This window comes from Lipotes vexillifer, unplaced genomic scaffold, assembly GCF_000442215.2.
Source record: "Lipotes vexillifer unplaced genomic scaffold, Lipotes_vexillifer_v1.1 scaffold213, whole genome shotgun sequence".
In the NCBI taxonomy this organism is placed as follows: Eukaryota; Metazoa; Chordata; class Mammalia; order Artiodactyla; family Lipotidae; genus Lipotes; species Lipotes vexillifer.
In genome coordinates, this window is record NW_006780610.1 from 840,191 (window position 1) to 859,060 (window position 18,870).

Genomic DNA, 18,870 nt, shown 5'->3' on the forward strand with positions numbered 1-18,870 from the left:
CGCTGCAGAGCACAGGCTCCGAACGCGCAGGCTCAGCGGCCATGGCTCACGGGCCCAGCAGCTCCGCAGCATGTGGGATCCTCCCGGACCGGGGCACGAACCCGTGTCCCCTGCATCGGCAGGTGGACGCTCGCTCAACCAGCCACCAGGGAAGCCCCCAAAACAGATTCTTGATTCCCAACCTACCTCCTCCCAAACCTCCTATTGCTCTAGTCTTCCCCATCTTGGTAAATGATCAAAAACCTAAAATTCATCCTGAATTGCTTTCCCTTCCCTCTTCCATCTAGTTTAGAGGTGCTGTCAGCTCTGCTTACAAAATGTATCTTGTATTTATTCACCTCTTTGTACCCTCATGGCTATCACATTAATCTCAGACACCATCATCTCTTGCATGGACTTCTACAGTCAGCATCCTAACTGATGTCTCTGCTTCCATTATTGCCTTCCTATAGTCCATTTTCCACAGAGCGTCCAGGGTGATCTTTTTCAAAAGTAAATTAGATCATGTTCTTTCTGTGATTCAGAAGGCCCTACATGATCTGACCCCACCTATTTTTATGACTTTATCTTATGCCATTATTTCCTCTCTTCACCCTGCTTCAGTCTCTCCGGTCTCTTTGTTTCTTAAACAAGTCAATTTCATTATTTTCTTGGGACCTGTACACCTGCTGTCTCCTCTGCCTGGAGCACTCTGCCCTAGATCCTCACATGCCCAATGCCTTCTTGCCATGCCAGTCAGTTCAAATGTCACCTCTCAAAGAGCCTTTCTTGACCATCCCTCAGTCACTCTCTATCACACTGCTGTTTTACTTTCTTCATAGCACTTATCATTAATTGAAATTACCTTTTTATTTATTTATATTCCTGGATTATACTACAGAGCCTACCACATAATGTATTCTCAATTTAGAATGTTTGTTGGAGGAATGAATGAACAAGTAAGTGAAAGAATGGATCTTGAATTAGTAAGAGAGAATCTTAATATTGATGAAAAGAGCAAGGACTTCAGAGTTAGACATTCTGGATTTAAGTTTCAGACCCGCCTCATTACTTATGTGACCTTGGCCAAGTTACTGAAGTTTAAGTTGCCTCATCAGTTAAGTAAAGATAATATATGCTTCGTAGGAAAGACTTCAAAGCTCATTGTTTTTACTGCCAGTATATACTACTGTTTATGCACCCTAGTAAATTTTATTAACGATAATTATTGTCCATACTGCCATTGCAGATAGTATGGCACCACTTTCATAGTAGGTGCTCAATAAATGTTGGAGTAATTTTGCTTAAAGGAACTATCATCAAGGGACACCCATTTGTAAACTTCCTTTCTCCATTCTTGGTCTTAACAGTTTCTGTCTGCCTTTTAGTGACATTATTGATCATTATAATGTCCAAGGAAATAAGATTAGATATACACATATGCTCATGTATCAGAAGTTTATCAAGGAGGGGAGATCAGTTATACACATCTTTATGTGCTACTACCCTAACTTAGATGAGCTTCTGCCTTTAGAGTGAACCTCATCATTACCTTTGCCACATGTAGAGTCATGGTACCTACCGTTTGTCTGATGGCAGAGTCTGTATGTATTAGAGCTGGAAAGTTCCTTAAATGTCACGTGGACTCTTCTCAAGCTGGCTCCAGCATCTGTTTCACTTCTGTGGACTTAAGGCGCACGGAAGTACCCACAAGTCCTCATATAACCATGCTTTTTTAGTTCCATGCCTTTCTACATACTGTCTCCTCTGTCTGAAGTACCCTACTCACCCTCCACCCTTGCCCTTTCCTAATGCAAGAACCATTCATTCTTCAAAGATTAGTTAAGGGAGTTCGCTGGTGGCCTAGTGTTAGGATTCCAGGCTTCCACTGCCATGGCCCAGGTTCAGTCCCTGGTCGGGGAACTGAGACCTTACAAGCCACATGGCGCAGCCAAAAAAAAAGTTAAAATGTCACTTAATTTGAAATCACACCTGACAAGTCTCTCTTGCCTGTCTCCTTTGCTCCCTGTCCTTCCCTGGCAGTTAGCCACTCCCTCCTTCAGGTTCTTATAACCCTATTTGTGTATACATTTTGAATCTTTTCTGGAATTTTTTATTTTGACATGATTTCAGCTTTACAGAAAAATTGCAACAGTGGTACAAAGAATTGCCATATACCCTTCACCAAGATTCTCCAATTATTAGCATTTTATCACATTTGCATTAGTCTCTCTCAATACATAATACGTATTTTTTCTGAACCATTTGGCAATGACTTGCGTATATAATGTCCCTTTACTATTAAAGACTTTAGTGTATGTTTTCTGAAAACAAGGGCATACTTTTCTCTAGACATAGTGCTAGTGTTAAAATCAGAAAATTAATATTGATATAGTATTAAGAGCTAATCTACAGACCTTCTAGTTATTAAAACCAGAAAATTAAAGTCAGCATAGTGCCAGTAGCTAATCAATAAACCTTATTCATATTTTGCCAATTGTCCCAATAATATCCTTTCAGGAAAAGAAAATTCTGGATCATGAGTTGTACTTGTCATGTCTCTTTAGTCTCCATTCATCTGGAACTGTTTTCTGTCATTCTTCCTTGTCTTTCATGACCTTAATATTTCTTTATAAATATTTGTCCAGTTATTCTGTAGACTGGTTCTCAATTTGGGTTTGTCTGATGTTACCTCATGATTAGATTCAGGTTATACATTTTTGACAGGAAGGCTCTGCGAGTGATAGTCTTCTGAAAGCGTTGTATTTGGAGATACATATCATTTATCCTAACTGCAGATAGTTACTTTGATTACTTGGTTCACATAGTATCTACCAAGTTTCTTCACTTTGTTCCTTTGTAATTAGTTAATAGTCTTGCAGGTAAATACTCTGAGACTATAAATATCCTGTTTCTCCTCATACTTTCACCTAATAGTTTTAGCATCCATTGATGAGTGTTGCTTGAATCACTTATTGCCCAAATGGCTATTTTATAATTCCCTCATTTCTTCTACATTTGTTAGTTGGGATTCTACTGTAAGCAAGAGTTTTTCCCTCTCTATTTTTTAACTTATTCATTTAGTTACATAATTATGGACTCTTGATTCTTATTTTATTCAGTAACAATTTCTTATTGTCATTATTTGTTTTGATGCTCAAATTGCCCCAGATGTAGCCAGTGGAAGCCCCTTGAAGTTGTCTTATGTGTCCTTTTGACATGGCCCCATCATTGTTTTCTGACCAGTGTGTTCCAGGTTCATCTTCCCTACCCCGGTCCATACCCAATGAATTGTGATTAATTGTATAAAGATCTACTCCTAACCATCTCAAGATTGTGCTCCTCCAGGACAAGAATCATGTTGGGTTTTTTCACTTTAGATAATTGGCAAGCCTTGACACTTAGCATTTTCTAAATTTTCAATGAAAAATTTAGCTGAAATTTACTGATGTGGTCAAATTAATTAATATAATTTGAATTGCCACTTCCTGGGCTCCGGAAGGAAGAGAGATTGCTTCCTTCCTCCTCAGCTACATGAGAGAATGTGTGCAGAGAAGACCCCTAAGACTAGAATCATGCCTGGCTCTGCCACTGTTAACTTCTCTGAGGCTTGCTTTCCTTACTTTTCAAAGGAGAGGATAATGTCTGCCTTCACAAGATTATGAAGGCCACATGAAATTACAAGTGTACAAGAATTTTGTCTAAGTATTGTTGCTTAAGAGAGTAATTCCGTCAACCTTAGCATCAAAATGTGTTGGAGAATATTCCCATCTCTCATCTTTCTCTGAAGTAGGACAGACATTAAATTACTTAATTATTTGCATGTGGAAAAATAAGAAAAGATTGTGTTTAAATGACAAACTCAATGTCACACCATAAGAGACAGAACTAGAATTAGATCCCTGGCCCCCTGACATCAACTCAATTTTTTTCCAGCTAGGATAATTAAGTTAGAATGTGGTAGGACAGGGCTTCCTGATAGGGAAAACTTCAAAATCCTGGAATCCCTCAGGATAGCTTAAGAAATCCATTATTAAGAAGCTTTTAAATTAGTATGAAGCTTAATCTAGCTTCTGGCTACTCATACATGAACAGCATGCCCTGATTTTTCAGAACTGTTAAATATAATTGGTTCATTTCTTCTGTCTGTATCTTTCAGGCCAGAGAGAGCAACCCCTTTGCCAGTTGGTGTCATGGACTTTTATTTCTAGCCTTAAGGGAAAAAAGAAGAAAAACTGTTTTCTGACACTTAGAAAGCCAATTATAGCCCTGTTCAGTTCTTCTCTTACATCTGTTGACTTTCTTATTCTACAAACATGTGCTGGGTACCAACTAAGATCTCAGCATCTTACCATGTGACGGTAGGAATTCCAAAGTAAATCACTTTCCTCACTGCTCAGCTCAGATTCCGTGTTTGTTACTGGAGGTATATGGGGCAGTCTTGGGGTTTATATTAATCAGTTTAAACATTTGGCATGTTCAGTTACTCAGTCTTAAGTGTGGAACAGGTAGAGAGTTGGATTGGAATTTTTTTCTAGACAAATGTGTTGGAAAAAGAAGGGCAAGGAAGTGATTATAATTATAGATCAGTGGTTCTCAAACCTTTTGGTATCAGGAAACCTTTATATCCTTAACCCAAAAGAGCTTTCATTTTGTGGGTTATCTATATCACTATATTATAAGTTAAAACTTAGAACTTTTTAACACATAAGAATATACAGGCACGCACTCCATTAGCTGTCAGAGTGATGATATCACACTTGTAGCATCCGGAAAACTCTACTGTGAGAGAATGAGAATGAAAAATGCAAATAATGTTTTAGCATCATGAAAATAATTTTCATCTCATAGACCTTCAAAAGGATTTCAAGAACCCCCAGAGATTCCCAGACTGTAGTTGGAAAACTACTAACCATATAACATTTTATTGATAAAAATGTGTCCTATATGTGTCAATTATATTGATTGGTTAATTTGTTATTTGGTTATCTATGTTAATTAGTTATTTATGTTATTAGTTGTTTAATTGTGTTATCAAATATTTTCTATCCTTCTTGATTGTTTTTCACATTCTTGACTTACCAGTTACTGAGAGAAATGTGTTAAAATGTCCACCGCATAATTATGGATTTTTCTGTTTCTGCTTTTAGTTATTTAAACTTTTGCTTTTATATTTTGTATTATTAGGTACATATAAATTTAAGGTTATTGTAGCTTCCTTTTGAATTGACTGTTTTTTGCTGTAATTATCATTTACTTATAAGTAATTTTAATTCATTTCATTTCCACTTTAACTGGAGTTTTTTTTAATTGAAATATAGTTGATGTATCATATTATGTTAATTTCAGGTGAACTACATGGTGATTTAACATTTGCAGACATTAGGAAACAATCACCACGATAAGTCTAGCCACCATCTTTCCCCATACAAAGTTATTACAGCATTATTGATCATATTTCTTATGCGTGCGTGACATCCCCGTGGCTTATTTTATAACTGAGGTTTTGTGCCTCTTAAGCCCCTTCACCTGTTTTGCCACACCCTCTGCTGCCCTCCCATCTCTCAGTCACTAGTTTGCTGTCTGCATCTATGAGTCTGTTTTTGTTTTCTTTTGTTTGTTTTGTTTAAATTCCATATATGAGATCGTACAGTATTTGTCTTTCTCTGTCTGATTTATTTCACTTAGCATAATACCTTCTAGATTCATCCATGTTGTCACAAATGGCAAGATTTCATTTTTTTTTTTATGGCTGAGTAAATATTCCATTGCATGTATATACCACATTTTCTTTAGCCATTCATCTGTCAGAGGACACTTAGGTTGCTTCCATATCGTGTCTACTGTAAACAATAATACAGTGAACATTGGTGTGCATATGCCTTTAGAATTAGTGTTTTTGTTTTCTTTGGGTAAATACCCAGAAGTGAAATTACTGGATCGTATGGCAGTTCTATTTTTAATTTTTTGAAGAAGCTCCATGCTGTTTTCCATAATGGCTGCACCAATTTACATTCCCACCAACAGTGAATGAGGGTTCTCTTTTCTCCACATCCTTGCCAACACCTGTTATTTGTTCTCTTATGGGTAATAGCCATTCTGACAAATGTGGGTGGTATCTCATTGTGGTTTTGATTTGCATTGCCCTGATGACTAGTGACGTTGAGCATCTTTCCATGTGATATTTCTTTGGAAAAATATCTATTCAGGTCCTCTACCCATTTGTTAATTGGGTTGTTTGTTTTTTTTTTTTAATTTTTATTTATTTATTTATTTATTTATGGCTGTGTTGGGTCTTCGTTTCTGTGCGAGGGCTTTCTCTAGTTGCAGCAAGTGGGGGCCACTCTTCATCGCGGTGCGCGGGCCTCTCACTCTCGCGGCCTCTCTTGTTGTGGAGCACAGGCTCCAGACGTGCAGGCTCAGTAATTGTGGCTCACAGGCCTAGTTGCTCCACAGCATGTGGGATCTTCGCAGACCAGGGCTCAAACCCATGTCCCCTGTATTGGCAGGCAGATTCTCAACCACTGCGCCACCAGGGAAGCCCGGGTTGTTTTTTTGATGTTGAGTTGTATGAGTATATTTTGGATGTTAACCCCTTATTGGATATATCATTTGCAAGTATCTTCTCCCATTCAGTAGACTGCCTTTTTGTTTTGGCGATATGAATTGACTGTTTTCTCTTGAGGAAATGTCCCTTTTAGTCTAGTCATACTTCTTGTATTAGGACTGTCTTGTCTGATATTAATATAGCCACTTGCACTTTCTTTGGTTAATGTTCACAGAGTGTATATTTTTCCATCTGTTTGTTTTTTATCTTCCTGTGTCGTCATATTTTAAGTTTTCTTATTTCAATGCCATCTTATAAACACATATAATCGGGTTCGGTGGGGGGTGGGGCTTTGCTCCTGTATGTTAATTTTTTCTTATTGCTTTATTCAAACCACTTGTATTTAATTTAATTATTTATTTGGGTTTAAGTCTACCATTTTGCATTTTGCTTTTCGTTTTCTCTTTGCCTAAGTTCCTCCTCATTTCTTTGTTCCTCCTTTCTTGCCTTCTTTTGGATTAATCGAGTGTGTTTTATTATTCCATTCCTCTCTCCTTAGCTTTTAGTGATACATTCTTGTTATAATTTTTTAACTAGTTAGAATTATACATCCTGGACTTATTAAAGTTAATCTTAAATAAGCACTCTAGCCACTCCCCAAATAATGCAAAGTTCTTAGCAAATTTGGGCTCCATTTACCCTCCCACTTCCATCCTTTCTGCTATTGCTTTCATATAATTTACTAATACAGTTGACCTTTGAACAATGTGCAGATTAGGGGCACCACCCCCTTGTACAGTCAAATCTGTATGTAACTTCACAGTCAGCCCTCCTTATCCATGGTTCCACATCTATGGATTTAACCAACTGTGGATCATGCAGTACTGTAGTATATGTTTGTTGAAAAAGTCTGCATACAAGTGGATACACACAGTTCAAACCCTTGTTTTTCAGGGGTCAACTATACATATATTATAAACCCTACAAGCCATTTTTAAAATTCTTTTTCTAAATTGTCAATATTCTCTTGTATCTATCCACATATTTACCCTTTCTTATGCTCTTCCTTCCTTCCTGCAGTTGTATTTTTTCCATCTGTGATTACTTTCCTTCATCCTGAAGAACTTCGTTTTTATTTCCTGTAGTTTAGGTCTGTTAGTGACAAATTCTCTCAGCTTTGATTTTTCTGAAATGGTTATTTCACCTTCATTTTATTAAAAAATTTTAATTGAATGAAAGATTCTTTAAATTCTGTAGTGCTTTACAATTTTCAAAAGTTTCACACAGATGATTTTTTATAATTGCATGGTAACCCTGTTTCTTCCCCCTATCCCTATGTTGCCCCTCCCCTCCCTTACTGGTAATCACTAGTTTGTTCTCTATATCTGTGAGTCTGCTTCTTTTTTTGTTTTATTCACTAGATTGTTGTATTTTTTAGATTCCACATATAAGTGATAGCATATAGCATTTGTCTTTCTCTGTCTGACTTATTTCACTTAGCATAATGCTCTCCAGGTCTATCCATGTTGCTGCAAATGGCAAAAATTTCACTTTTTTATGGCTGAGTAGTATTCTGTTCTATATAGAGAGAGAGAGAGAATATATATATATATCATATATATATATATATATATATATATATATACACACCACATCTTCTTTATCTATTCATCTGTTGATAGACACTTAGATTGTTTCCATACTATTTCACCTTCATTTTTGAAGGATATTTTCACTGAGCATAGAACTCTAGGTTGGCAATTTATATATTTTAGCCCTTGAAAACTATCATTTAAAACTATCGCTTCTGGGCTTCCCTGGTGGCACAGTGGTTGAGAGTCTGCCTGCTGATGCAGGGGACATGGGTTCGTGCCCCAGTCTGGGAAGATCCCACATGCCGCGGAGCGGCTGGGCCCGTGAGCCATGGCCGCTGAGCCTGCGCATCCAGAGCCTGTGCTCCGCAACGGGAGAGGCCACAACAGTGAGAGGCCCGCGTACCGCCAAAAAAAAAAAAAAAATTGCTTCTGTAAGAGTAATCCTTTTCTCTCTAACTGCTTTTAAAAATTTGTCTTTCATTTCACTTGTATTTTATGTATTTTATTTTCAGCTGTTTAACAGTGATGTGTTTTGGTATATTTTGGGGTTTTGTTTTTTTTTTGTATTTTTGCTGCTTGTGGATTGCTGAGCTCTTTTTTCATTAGTCTTCAAATATTGCTTTTACCTCATTCTCTCTGTCTTCTCTCACTGGGATTATAGTTACTCATATTTTGGATCTACTGACTGTGTCCACATGTCTCTAATGCTCTAACCTGTTTTTTCCATATTTTTGCTTCATTTTGCATGTTTTCTATTGATTTTTCTTCAAATTCAGTAATTCTTCTGCTGGGTCTTGTCTGCCCTTAAATCTATCCAATGAGTTCTTAATTTTTAATATTGTATCTTTTATTCTAGTGTGTCCATTTAATTTTTTATATAGGGTCCAGTTTTCTGTGAGTATTACTTATCTTTTCTTACATTTTGTTCATCTTTTCCTCTACTTTTTAAAACCATATTAATTATGGGTATCTTAAAGTCTGTTTCATTATCTGGATCATACATGAGTCTTCTATTGTCTGTATTTTTCTTGATTACCAGTCACATTGTTCTGCCTCTTTTTATGTCATGTGTATATATATACACACACTCACATGCACGCACACACACTGGATATTTTATATAAAAGAACTGTTGAGACTCCAGCTGATATTTTCCATCAGAAAGAATTCTTCCTTTCCTCTTTCCTTTAGGCTAATAGGATAAGGGCCTGATCCCCTCAGTCTAATCATGGATTGAGCTAGTTCAGCTCTGAATTGTACCTGTGGTTCATATCCGTGTTCCTTGCACCTGCGCCCTCTTGGGCTCTCAACTGAGAACTTAATGGGTCTCCATCTTCATAGTCCTGAAAAACTGCAAGACATTGTCCTACCCTTGAGAGGTTTGGGGCTTGGTTCTTTGACCTTTCAGTCCTTACAATTTCAAAATATGGCATTTATCTTGAAGAGGAGATCAGCTGTGCTAGAGGTAGACCTCCTCCTTCTAGTGGAACCTTGTCTCCTGAAATCACAAGATTATAGCAGTTTTCACTCTGCCTTTTTAGATGCTCTCAGCGTAGCTTTGCAGCTCCAATGTGCAGGCTCAGAACTCAGCAAATGTCCCTTGGGAAAAACTGGCCACACAGATGGAACTCCTCAAGTTCCAATCTGTCACAGAGCCTCTCTGATTTTTCTTTCCTCCAGTGGAGCTCCTCTGCACAGGCCAAGCCTGACTGTCAGTTCATGCCCAAATTTGGCAGATGTCCTCAGGAAAGAAAACAGTGTCAGCTACTTCAGGAACCCTCTCCACCCAGGTCTGGAATTCCAGTTCATCTAATCCTCATGATTTTTACAACAATGCAGTGTCTTTTAAAGATAATTTATCTGACTTTTTCTAGTTGTTGCATCAGCAATGTTACACTGTCATGATCTATTACATCCTACCTGGAAGCACAAGAAATACCATCTTCTCCCTACCCACTGTAATTAGTTTATTAACTTGTCTCCCTAGTTCTATTCTTGTCCCCTCCCAGAACAGCCAGAGTGTTCCTTTTAAGTACACCCAGTCACACCCTGCTCAGAACCCTCCAGTGGCTTCCCTTTAGACTTAAAATAAGTTTGGATTCGTTTTCATGGTCTACAAAATCCCACACAATCTTACTACTACTCCCTTTCTAACCTTATCTCCCACCACTCTCCCCTTCGCTCACTCAATTCCAGCTGTACTGACCTCCTTTCCATTTCTCAAACACATTAACATGTTTCCATCTCAGAATCTTTGCACTTGTTATATACCCTCTACTTGAATCTTCCTCAGATCTTCATAAGGCTTTGCCTTTGTTTCATTTGGGAGCTCTGTGCAAATGTCACCTCCTCAAAGAGGACTTTCCTCACCCCTCTGTCTCCTTACCTTCTTTAGTTTTAATCACAGCACTTACCTAACATTATACTGTATACTTATTTGCCTATTTTCTGTCTCCCCCAGCTAGGAGGTAAGCTCCATGAGAGTGGAAACTATGTCTGTTATGTTCACTGTTCTACCCCAGTGCTTAGATTAGTGCATAGCCTGTAGTAAGTGCTTAATAACTTTGTGGAATGAATTAGATACCCCTTACCATGAAAAATTCTCAATTAAGGAGGAGAAGAATGATTGGAGTAAAACTGAAAGTACTCTAACATAGGTGTCTACAGAATGTTTTGAAGTAAGTAGAATACTGATGGAGTTGGGACATAGTCAGACAAGGCCTCAGTAAGGAGGTGGCCCTGGAGCTGAGTGTTGAAAACTGAGCACTGATGTATGTCTGACCAGGAAGAATAGAGAACTCAACATATATGAATGAATTGGTGTTCAGAAAACAGAGGAGCTAGAACATGGGGGTGGGTGATAGGAAATGACATCAGACATAACTGGAGAGCAAGGCAGGGGCAGAGTCACAGAAGTCTTTGGATAGCAGAATAAAGAATTTGGACTTTACCTTAGAGGTAATATGGTGCAAAGATTTTTAAGGTAAGGAAATATGCTATCAGATGTATATATTTCCATGTGTTTCACTACTCCTCACTGCAGTAATCACACTAAAACTTTTAAGTAGATTGATATAGAAAATCCCTGATTTGGTTGTCAGGGCCCAGTTTCAAAACATAAGTCCTTATCCCAACTCACTGTATAACCTAGGGAAGGCATCATTTCCTCTTCTGGGCCTCAGATCTTCATTCTTAGCAGGAGAAGATTGTAGGTGAGATCCATTCCATCTCTGAGCCTGTGTTTATATGCTTTAACTAGATTCCTTGGGGAGAACAGTTTAATTTTTTCTGCGTCTGCCAGAAATAATTAAAACTTCCAATTCTGGCCGATCAAAAATCAATTTTCCTCTGAGATTTTCTAACATTTGGGTCAGATGCCAAGAAACTAGCTTCCTGGGATAAAACTATCCAAGCAGAAGTAGCAAGTCTTTTTTTCCCTCTGGCTGGGATGGGAATGCAAGTGGGAAGAGGGGGTGTTAGAATGAGTCTTTTTCTTGCAGTTGTGATTCCAAAGAATCCCTATCCTGCATCCGAGGCGAACACTGAGAAGCCCAGCATCCACAGCAACACCAAAACTGCCCTGGAGCATCAACCAGGGCAGAGGGGGCGTAAACCAGGAAAGAAGCGGGGCCGGACACCCAAGCCCCTAATTCCCCATCCCATCTCTACCCCATCCAAGTCAGCTGAACCTTTGAAATTCCCAAAGAAGAGGGGTCCCAAACCTGGCAGTAAGGTAGGTAAAAATGTGGGTTTGCCAGCAAGGGATAAATGGTTATAAAGGGGTAACTCATCCATATCCATCCATCTTAGAAAGGGTTGTGTCTGGCCCTATTCTCCACCTTGTGTATGCTTTTAAGAAGAATCTCCTATATTGTCATCCCTACTTTAGCTACTTACCTGGGAGTTGGTAATGTTAGAGATAAGATAGTATGGATAAGAAACAAATTTTTACTTTGAAAGTTACATTCATGGGAATTCTGGTCTAATATCTTCCATAGATAGAAGGCCCTGCTCCTAATTGTTTTTAACCTACCCAGAGTGGATGCCCAGGTATGTGAACAGAAAGAGAAAACTGACTCTGTAAATGTATTTATTTTTCTGTCCCTGTACCTTCTTTTTAAAAAAAAAAAAGAAAGAAAAGAAGGAGAAAGAAAGAAAATTATTGAATATTTACTAAGTATCAGGCTCTGTACCTGACACCACTATATATCACATGATCTTCACAAAACCCTTGGAGATGAGTAGTGTTAATGTTATTAAGTAGTCAAATAAATTGAGACTTAAAGATGTGAAATGACTTCCCTATGGTCACATAGCTAATAAATGGCAAGGGCTACAGGGATGGGTCTCCAGATCTTCTAGTTCTAAGGTCACTGCTGCCCTACCACATATTCACTCTCTCACATTTCCTGAGGGAGGTTAACACTTAGCTTTGGTGTAGGAAAAGACTGTTGGGTCGAGCTTCACTGAGCACTGTTACTGAAAGTATCACCTTTTAGTCATGACCAGTTCTCCATGCGTATCTTCCCTAGGGAAACCATTGATATGAAACTTACTCAGCTGCTTCTCTAGGGCTTCCTTTGGCATCACCTTCTTTCTCCACTCACTTCTTAACTATCAGGGAATTTCTCTGCAACTCCCTCCCAAACTAGACTACATGAGTTCCAGTGTAGAAATGATACCCAGTTCTCCCTAGGCATTCCTTTCCAATTTCATAAGTTCCTCCCTAGGTTTGGTTGGTTGGTTGGGTTTGTTTTGTTTATTAGCTCCAGCTGACCTCAGTCCTTCTCGAATATAAGGTTTTCAAGGTCAGGAATCTAGTCTTTTTTTCTTTTTCTTCTGCAATGCCCTATATCTCAGTCTCTTGGGAAATGTTCAGTATATGCAAGATGGATGGATGTATGCATGCATGGATGGATGGATGGATGGATGGATGCATGGATTTTAGTGATGATGTTCCAATTGAGATTATCTCTTATTTATTGGTTTTGAATTCTTGATGTCACATCCTAATCCTTCTATGTAACACATAATGCTCCTGATCTATTACCACTAACCCCAAACCCAGGGGTTCATTTTTGTGTCCATTATGGTCTTCTCATTCTCATGTTGTGGAGGAGAGGCTGAAGGCTCTAAAGATTCCAAGGCCAGGGTAGTCATGCTTTTGACGATGTGAAGGCACCTTGACAGATTAAAAATGGAGAAAACTTGTCTCTGAGTTTCCAAAGACAGAACCAGAACCAGTGAGCAGAAACTCAAGCAGGCAGGCTTTGTCTCAACATAAAAGGAACAGTTAAATCTATTTCAAAATGCAAATAGTGATCTCCCATCACTAGAGATATTTCATCAGGTACCAGATGACTACTGGGAGGTATGTTTTCAAGGGGTGGAAAGTAGAAGTGTTAGATGGATAGTTGGATTAAGTAACCTGTAAGATCCTTCAAAACCTAAGAACTATGATTCTCTGATTGCCTCAGCTCTGCTTTCTCAGGGAGTCCTAACATAGTAGCCCAGGTCCTCTTTCTTTCCAATCCTCCTGATAGCAGTAATTCTCATCTAATACTGTACTTTATGGCATGGCATTTGACTCCCTAATTCCCTTTCCTGTCCTTTTGCCTATTCCTGTAAGTGTATATGCCTTTACTTAACCCATGATATAACCCTCATGTTCATTTTTGAAGCAAAGTGGTCTTGTGACAAGAGCATAGGCTTTGAAGACAGACAAACTTAGATTTATATCTCATCTCCAATTGTTACCACCTGTGTGACTTTGGGAAAGCTTTGATTACAACTATGAGCCCCAGTTTTCTCACCAGTAAAATGGGATTGCGTTAATATATGAATAGATATAATACATGTAAATGCACCTATCTCAAATAGTAATAAAGCTTTACATCTTTCTGCTTTTTTCTACAATATTTGGGAACCTAACTCACCAGGTTTGTTTCTTCAGGGACCCCATGAAGTCCTACCACCAACTCAATGAAGTTGAACTGGTATTTCCTTTCTTCCCTGACTCATTGCTTATTTGGATTTTTACTTGTGGCAATATCAAAAAATGAGAGGAAACATCCATATCCTGTGTGTGCTTTGAATGTTCTGTAAGAGTTTGCATGACTGCTTTCACAAGCAGAGCCATCCTAGAAGTCAGTCAGGTTTATTACAGCTCCCAGAGTGGACCCTACATGTGGCATTCAGTAAGAAGGGATTTCTGGATCTCAGAAATGGTTATGTTTTCCTTGCATTCAGAAAGGCTTTTAGAAAACTGTTTCTTGGAAAAAGCTTTCTGAGATCTCTGTGCCCCAGAGACTGCCTGGACCAGCGTAGAGGAGATACTAGATTCTTCTCAAATCATTTTTATTACTTCCCCCATTATTGGTATTCTATACTGTATGCTTCATTGAAAGACATTTATTGACACTTATCATATGCCAAGTACCATGTAGGAATGGTAAACAGAATCAGACCCTCAAGGAGCACCAGGCTAATAGGGGACACCAGTATGTAAATATATATTGACAATACACTTTGATAAATGCAACAATACAAAGTACAGAAATAGCACAAAAGAGACAGTAAAGCTTATCCAGAAAAGCTTCCTGGATAAACAGATATTTATAAGGAAAAAAAAGAAAGAAAGAAAGAAAGAAAGGGTATTCCAGGCAAAAGGGATGGTTTATTATTGTAAAGGCAAGGACCAGGTAAAACTGCAGGTTTTGAGAGAACTACTATAGTTAGAGATTACTGGAGTATAAGGTTTAAGATAAGAAATGACAGGTAATAAGCTGAAGAGGTAGGCAGGGGAAAGTAGTTTGTGGAGTTAGGGGGAGGGAGGTTTCCATTTTTCAACAGAGGGAAACAAACTAATGTCAAAGTAGACTTAAGCCACAGCATATTTTTTCCTTTTTTTGCTTTTTTCTGTCCAACTAATAAAGAACCTGGACTTCAGATGATAATATTGAATACAGTAGAAAAGATAGTGAATTAAGCTGTGGCTATACAGAAACCCAGAATCTTATACATATTTATTAAACATCTCCTGTATTTGCAGCTTTGGGCAAGATGCTGTGTGGAAAAAATATGTATCATATGATATCACTTATAGGTGGAATCTGAAAAAGTGTTACAAATGAACTTAGTTTTAACACCTTTAGGAAACAGACACACAGACATAGAAAACAAACTTATGGTTACCAAAGGGAGAAGTGCAGGGACAGGTAAATTAGGAGCTTGAGATTACCAGATACACACAACTATATATAAGATAGGTAAACAACAGGGTCCTACTGTATAGCACAGGGAACTATATTCAGTATCTTGTAATAACCTGTAATGGAAAAGAAACTGAAAAAGAATACACATATATAAATATATAACTGAATCACTTTGCTGTACACCAGAAACTAACACAACATTGTAAATCAACTATATATCAACTGTAAAAAAAAAAAAAGATTAAAACAGTCCCATCCACAAATGTATTTCAGTTTCATGCGTGAATTAAGTACTAAGAATAGAGGAATGAGAAGACAAGTTACCTATCATGGGTAGAAACTTTTCCCCATCCATTTTGACAGAGGAAACCTCGGACTTTGCTGAACCCACCACCCACCTCACCAACAACCAGCACCCCTGAACCGGATACCAGCACTGTACCCCAAGATGCTGCCACCATCCCCAGCTCAGCCATGCAGGCCCCCACAGGTAAGAGCAGATCACAGTATTAGCTGCAACAAGCCCCAGGCCCCAGTGTCTATATTTTCTCTTTTACTGCACCAATAATTAGCCCCCTATCCATTTATAAATCTAAACAGAATCTTAAAAAATATTTTTTTAACTTTGAAATAACTTCAGAGAAACCTCCATTCTGTCAAAACAATCAAAGAAACTTGGATAGATGTTCTGTGAACTCAGCGTTGGGGATCTGGGGCATGGGGGTGGGGTGGACATGGGGCCAGCACCAGGAGCTCCCTGGCCCAGTTTGTAATTATACCCATCCTTTCCAGTTTGGGGTGCTCCCTCTTTAGTGATCCCTTCCAGAACCCTTCCAGCACTGTAATAATTCTGCCGCCACTCATATATGTATGACACTGCTCTGTTTTTTTTTAACGTCATTGATGGTGGCAAATCTTGGTGCTGTGAAAGTATTTCAGTGCACGTTTGATTCAAAACAAAATCTGGTAACTAAAGTGGGTGCATAACCACCTGTGTTGTGCGTATCTGTTCCCATTTCATAAACTATATATGGAGGTAACTCTAAAACAGCTACCCCTTTAGAATAGATAAACATAGATATACAGCCTCCCTGTGGGGTAACTAAAAAGAACAATACTCATTTTTTATGTCTAAATTAAGATACATATGTGAAACCTTACTTTTGTTACTCTGTAGATACTCCATCTTCTTAGGGAAATCTAAGCAATTGGAATGATCCCCATGGAAGTTAGGGTAGTCTTTTTCTTAGGAGTTGAATTTGTCTCCACCCAAATCCTAGAATGTTAGCACTTGGAGGGAAGGCCAGCCATAGTTTCCTCCCCAAATAACCTTTGGAAAACAACAGAGCCTGCAGGTGGCATTTATGTCCAGCTCTAGTCAGGGTACTGTCATGTGATTTCTCCAAATGTATCTTATGCATCTAGCCCCAGCTAGTTACTGGGTTTGCTTAGTCCAAAAGTGTCATTAGATTAGTGAACAAAGCTTAGGAGCTTTGACCCTAAGCTCCATGGATGAGGAAGTAAAGATAGATAAACACCTTGGTGAAGATACTGATTACATTTTCCAGCCTCATGACATGCCCCCTAGATGCCTGCATACCTGCTTGGTTTACTCCATATCCTTCTAAATATCACTTAGGTGCCTGGATGCCTTTTTAACAAAACCTAGAAGATTCATAGCAGTGGGAGCTTCATGACTGTGCCTCACAATTCGGTTTAAATGATGTAGACCATCTCTTCTGGCAGTCTCGAAGCTGGCAATCCCTCCCTTGGTCTGAATCTCATAGCCTAGGAAAAGTGGCAACTTGACTTTGTATCCCTGTTTCCTATTCTTGGCCAGGCTATCGCAGTCTTGACTGATCACTGTTTCACCATCCCAACTGGACCTTTGCTCTTTCTGTGTGACCTTGATGTAACTTCCTTTTCTGAGCCTCAGTTTCCACACCTGTACAATGATACGATTAGTCCAAGTTACCTTTATATACCCTTCAAATGTTAACAATAAAAGCTATTATAGGGACTTACCTGGTGGCACAGTGGTTAAGAATCTGCCTGCAAAGGCAGGGGACATGGGTTCGAGCCCTGGTCCGGGAAGATCCCACATGCTGGGGAGCAGCTAATCCCGTGCACCACAACTACTGAGCCTGCACGCCTAGAGCCCATGCTCCGCAACAAGAAAAGCCACTGCAATGAGAAGCCCATGCACTGAAATGAAAAGTAGCCCCCGCTCACTGCAACTAGAGAAAGCCCACGTGCAGCCACAAAGACCCAATGCAGCCAAAAATTAATTAATTTTTTTTTCAAAGCTATCATAGATTGAAAGCTGTGTGCTACACTATATCCTTTATTCCCAACCTTTCGGGGTTTTTTAACTGCACAACACTTTTTAAGAGTTATTTTGATCAGAGTTATATACATGCTAATAGTTTAAAGGAACAATAGACCTACAAGAATTATTACAAAAACAAGATGAACAGTCCCCTCTATGCCCCTGTCATTTACTTCTCACCAAAGGCAATCACTTTTAATTTAGCTGATTCTTTTATTTATCTCCATATATGTAAGTGGAATGTTTATATTGCTTTTTTTTTTCTTTTTTTTAGCTTGAGGCATTTTCAACTGACAACACACTTTAACTCTTCCTTTTCTTTTTTTTTGGCAACCCAGGATTTAACTCTTCATCTCCTTACCCGTTACCCACCCACACATGCTTCCCTATCTTAATACTATGATATTATAATTGTGATTAGATTGAAATTGATTATTTGTATTGTAACTTGTTATAGGCTATTCTCAATTGAACCGTAGAGTACTATGATTACTTTTCCTTTATTGTACAAAATTTTGTTTTAGAGTAAATCTTGATTTCTTTGTTATGTGTTTATTTTGCTATATACTCATTAACTCAGCCTTAAACTCTCTTACTGCCATATACATCTTTCTTTATGTTCAAGCATGTTTTATATTCTATCCATTTCAAACTCTAAAAGAAATCTCTCCTGGAGGCTTCTGAGTTCCTGGACAACCTCTTCACCTTTCTTTTGTGTTATCCTCAGTTTATTCCCACATCTTTATTTTCCCATGTAATCTTTCTTAAATTTATATCTTTAGTTTTGTGTGAAACCTGTTTATTCCCTTTGAAGCTTCTCTTCATCCCCATTATTCTGAAATTTCACCTAGGATGTATTTTTACCTACCATGTGGACACATAGTGTGCCTATTCCATTATTTGATTTCTTGAAACATACCACTGTCTGGCTATACCAATTGTTTATTTATCCATTCACCTACTGAAGGACATCTTGATTGTTTCCAAGTTTTGGCAACTGTGAATTATGCTGCTATAAACATTCATGTGCAGGTTTTAGTGTGGACATAAGTTTTCACTTCCTTTGGGTAAATACCAAGGAATGCGATTTCTGGATCACATAGTAAGAGTATATTTGGTTATGTAAGAAATTGTCAAACTGTCTTCAAAGTGGCTGTATCATTTTGCGTTCCAACCAGCAGTGAATGAGCGTTCATTTGTTGCTCC

General features: G+C 38.5%; 1 protein-coding gene across 4 annotated transcripts in view; it reads left to right on the forward strand.

The window, feature by feature from the left end:
- Positions 1-18,870, forward strand: part of SCMH1 (Scm polycomb group protein homolog 1) — a 132,906-nt gene that overhangs the window by 78,485 nt on the left and 35,551 nt on the right. For all 4 annotated transcript variants that reach the window (XM_007453735.1, XM_007453734.1, XM_007453733.1 and 1 more), the window contains 2 exons: positions 11,622-11,854; positions 15,699-15,825. In XM_007453735.1, coding sequence (XP_007453797.1) covers positions 11,622-11,854; positions 15,699-15,825 — 360 coding nt within the window. The remainder of the gene's footprint in view (positions 1-11,621; positions 11,855-15,698; positions 15,826-18,870) is intronic.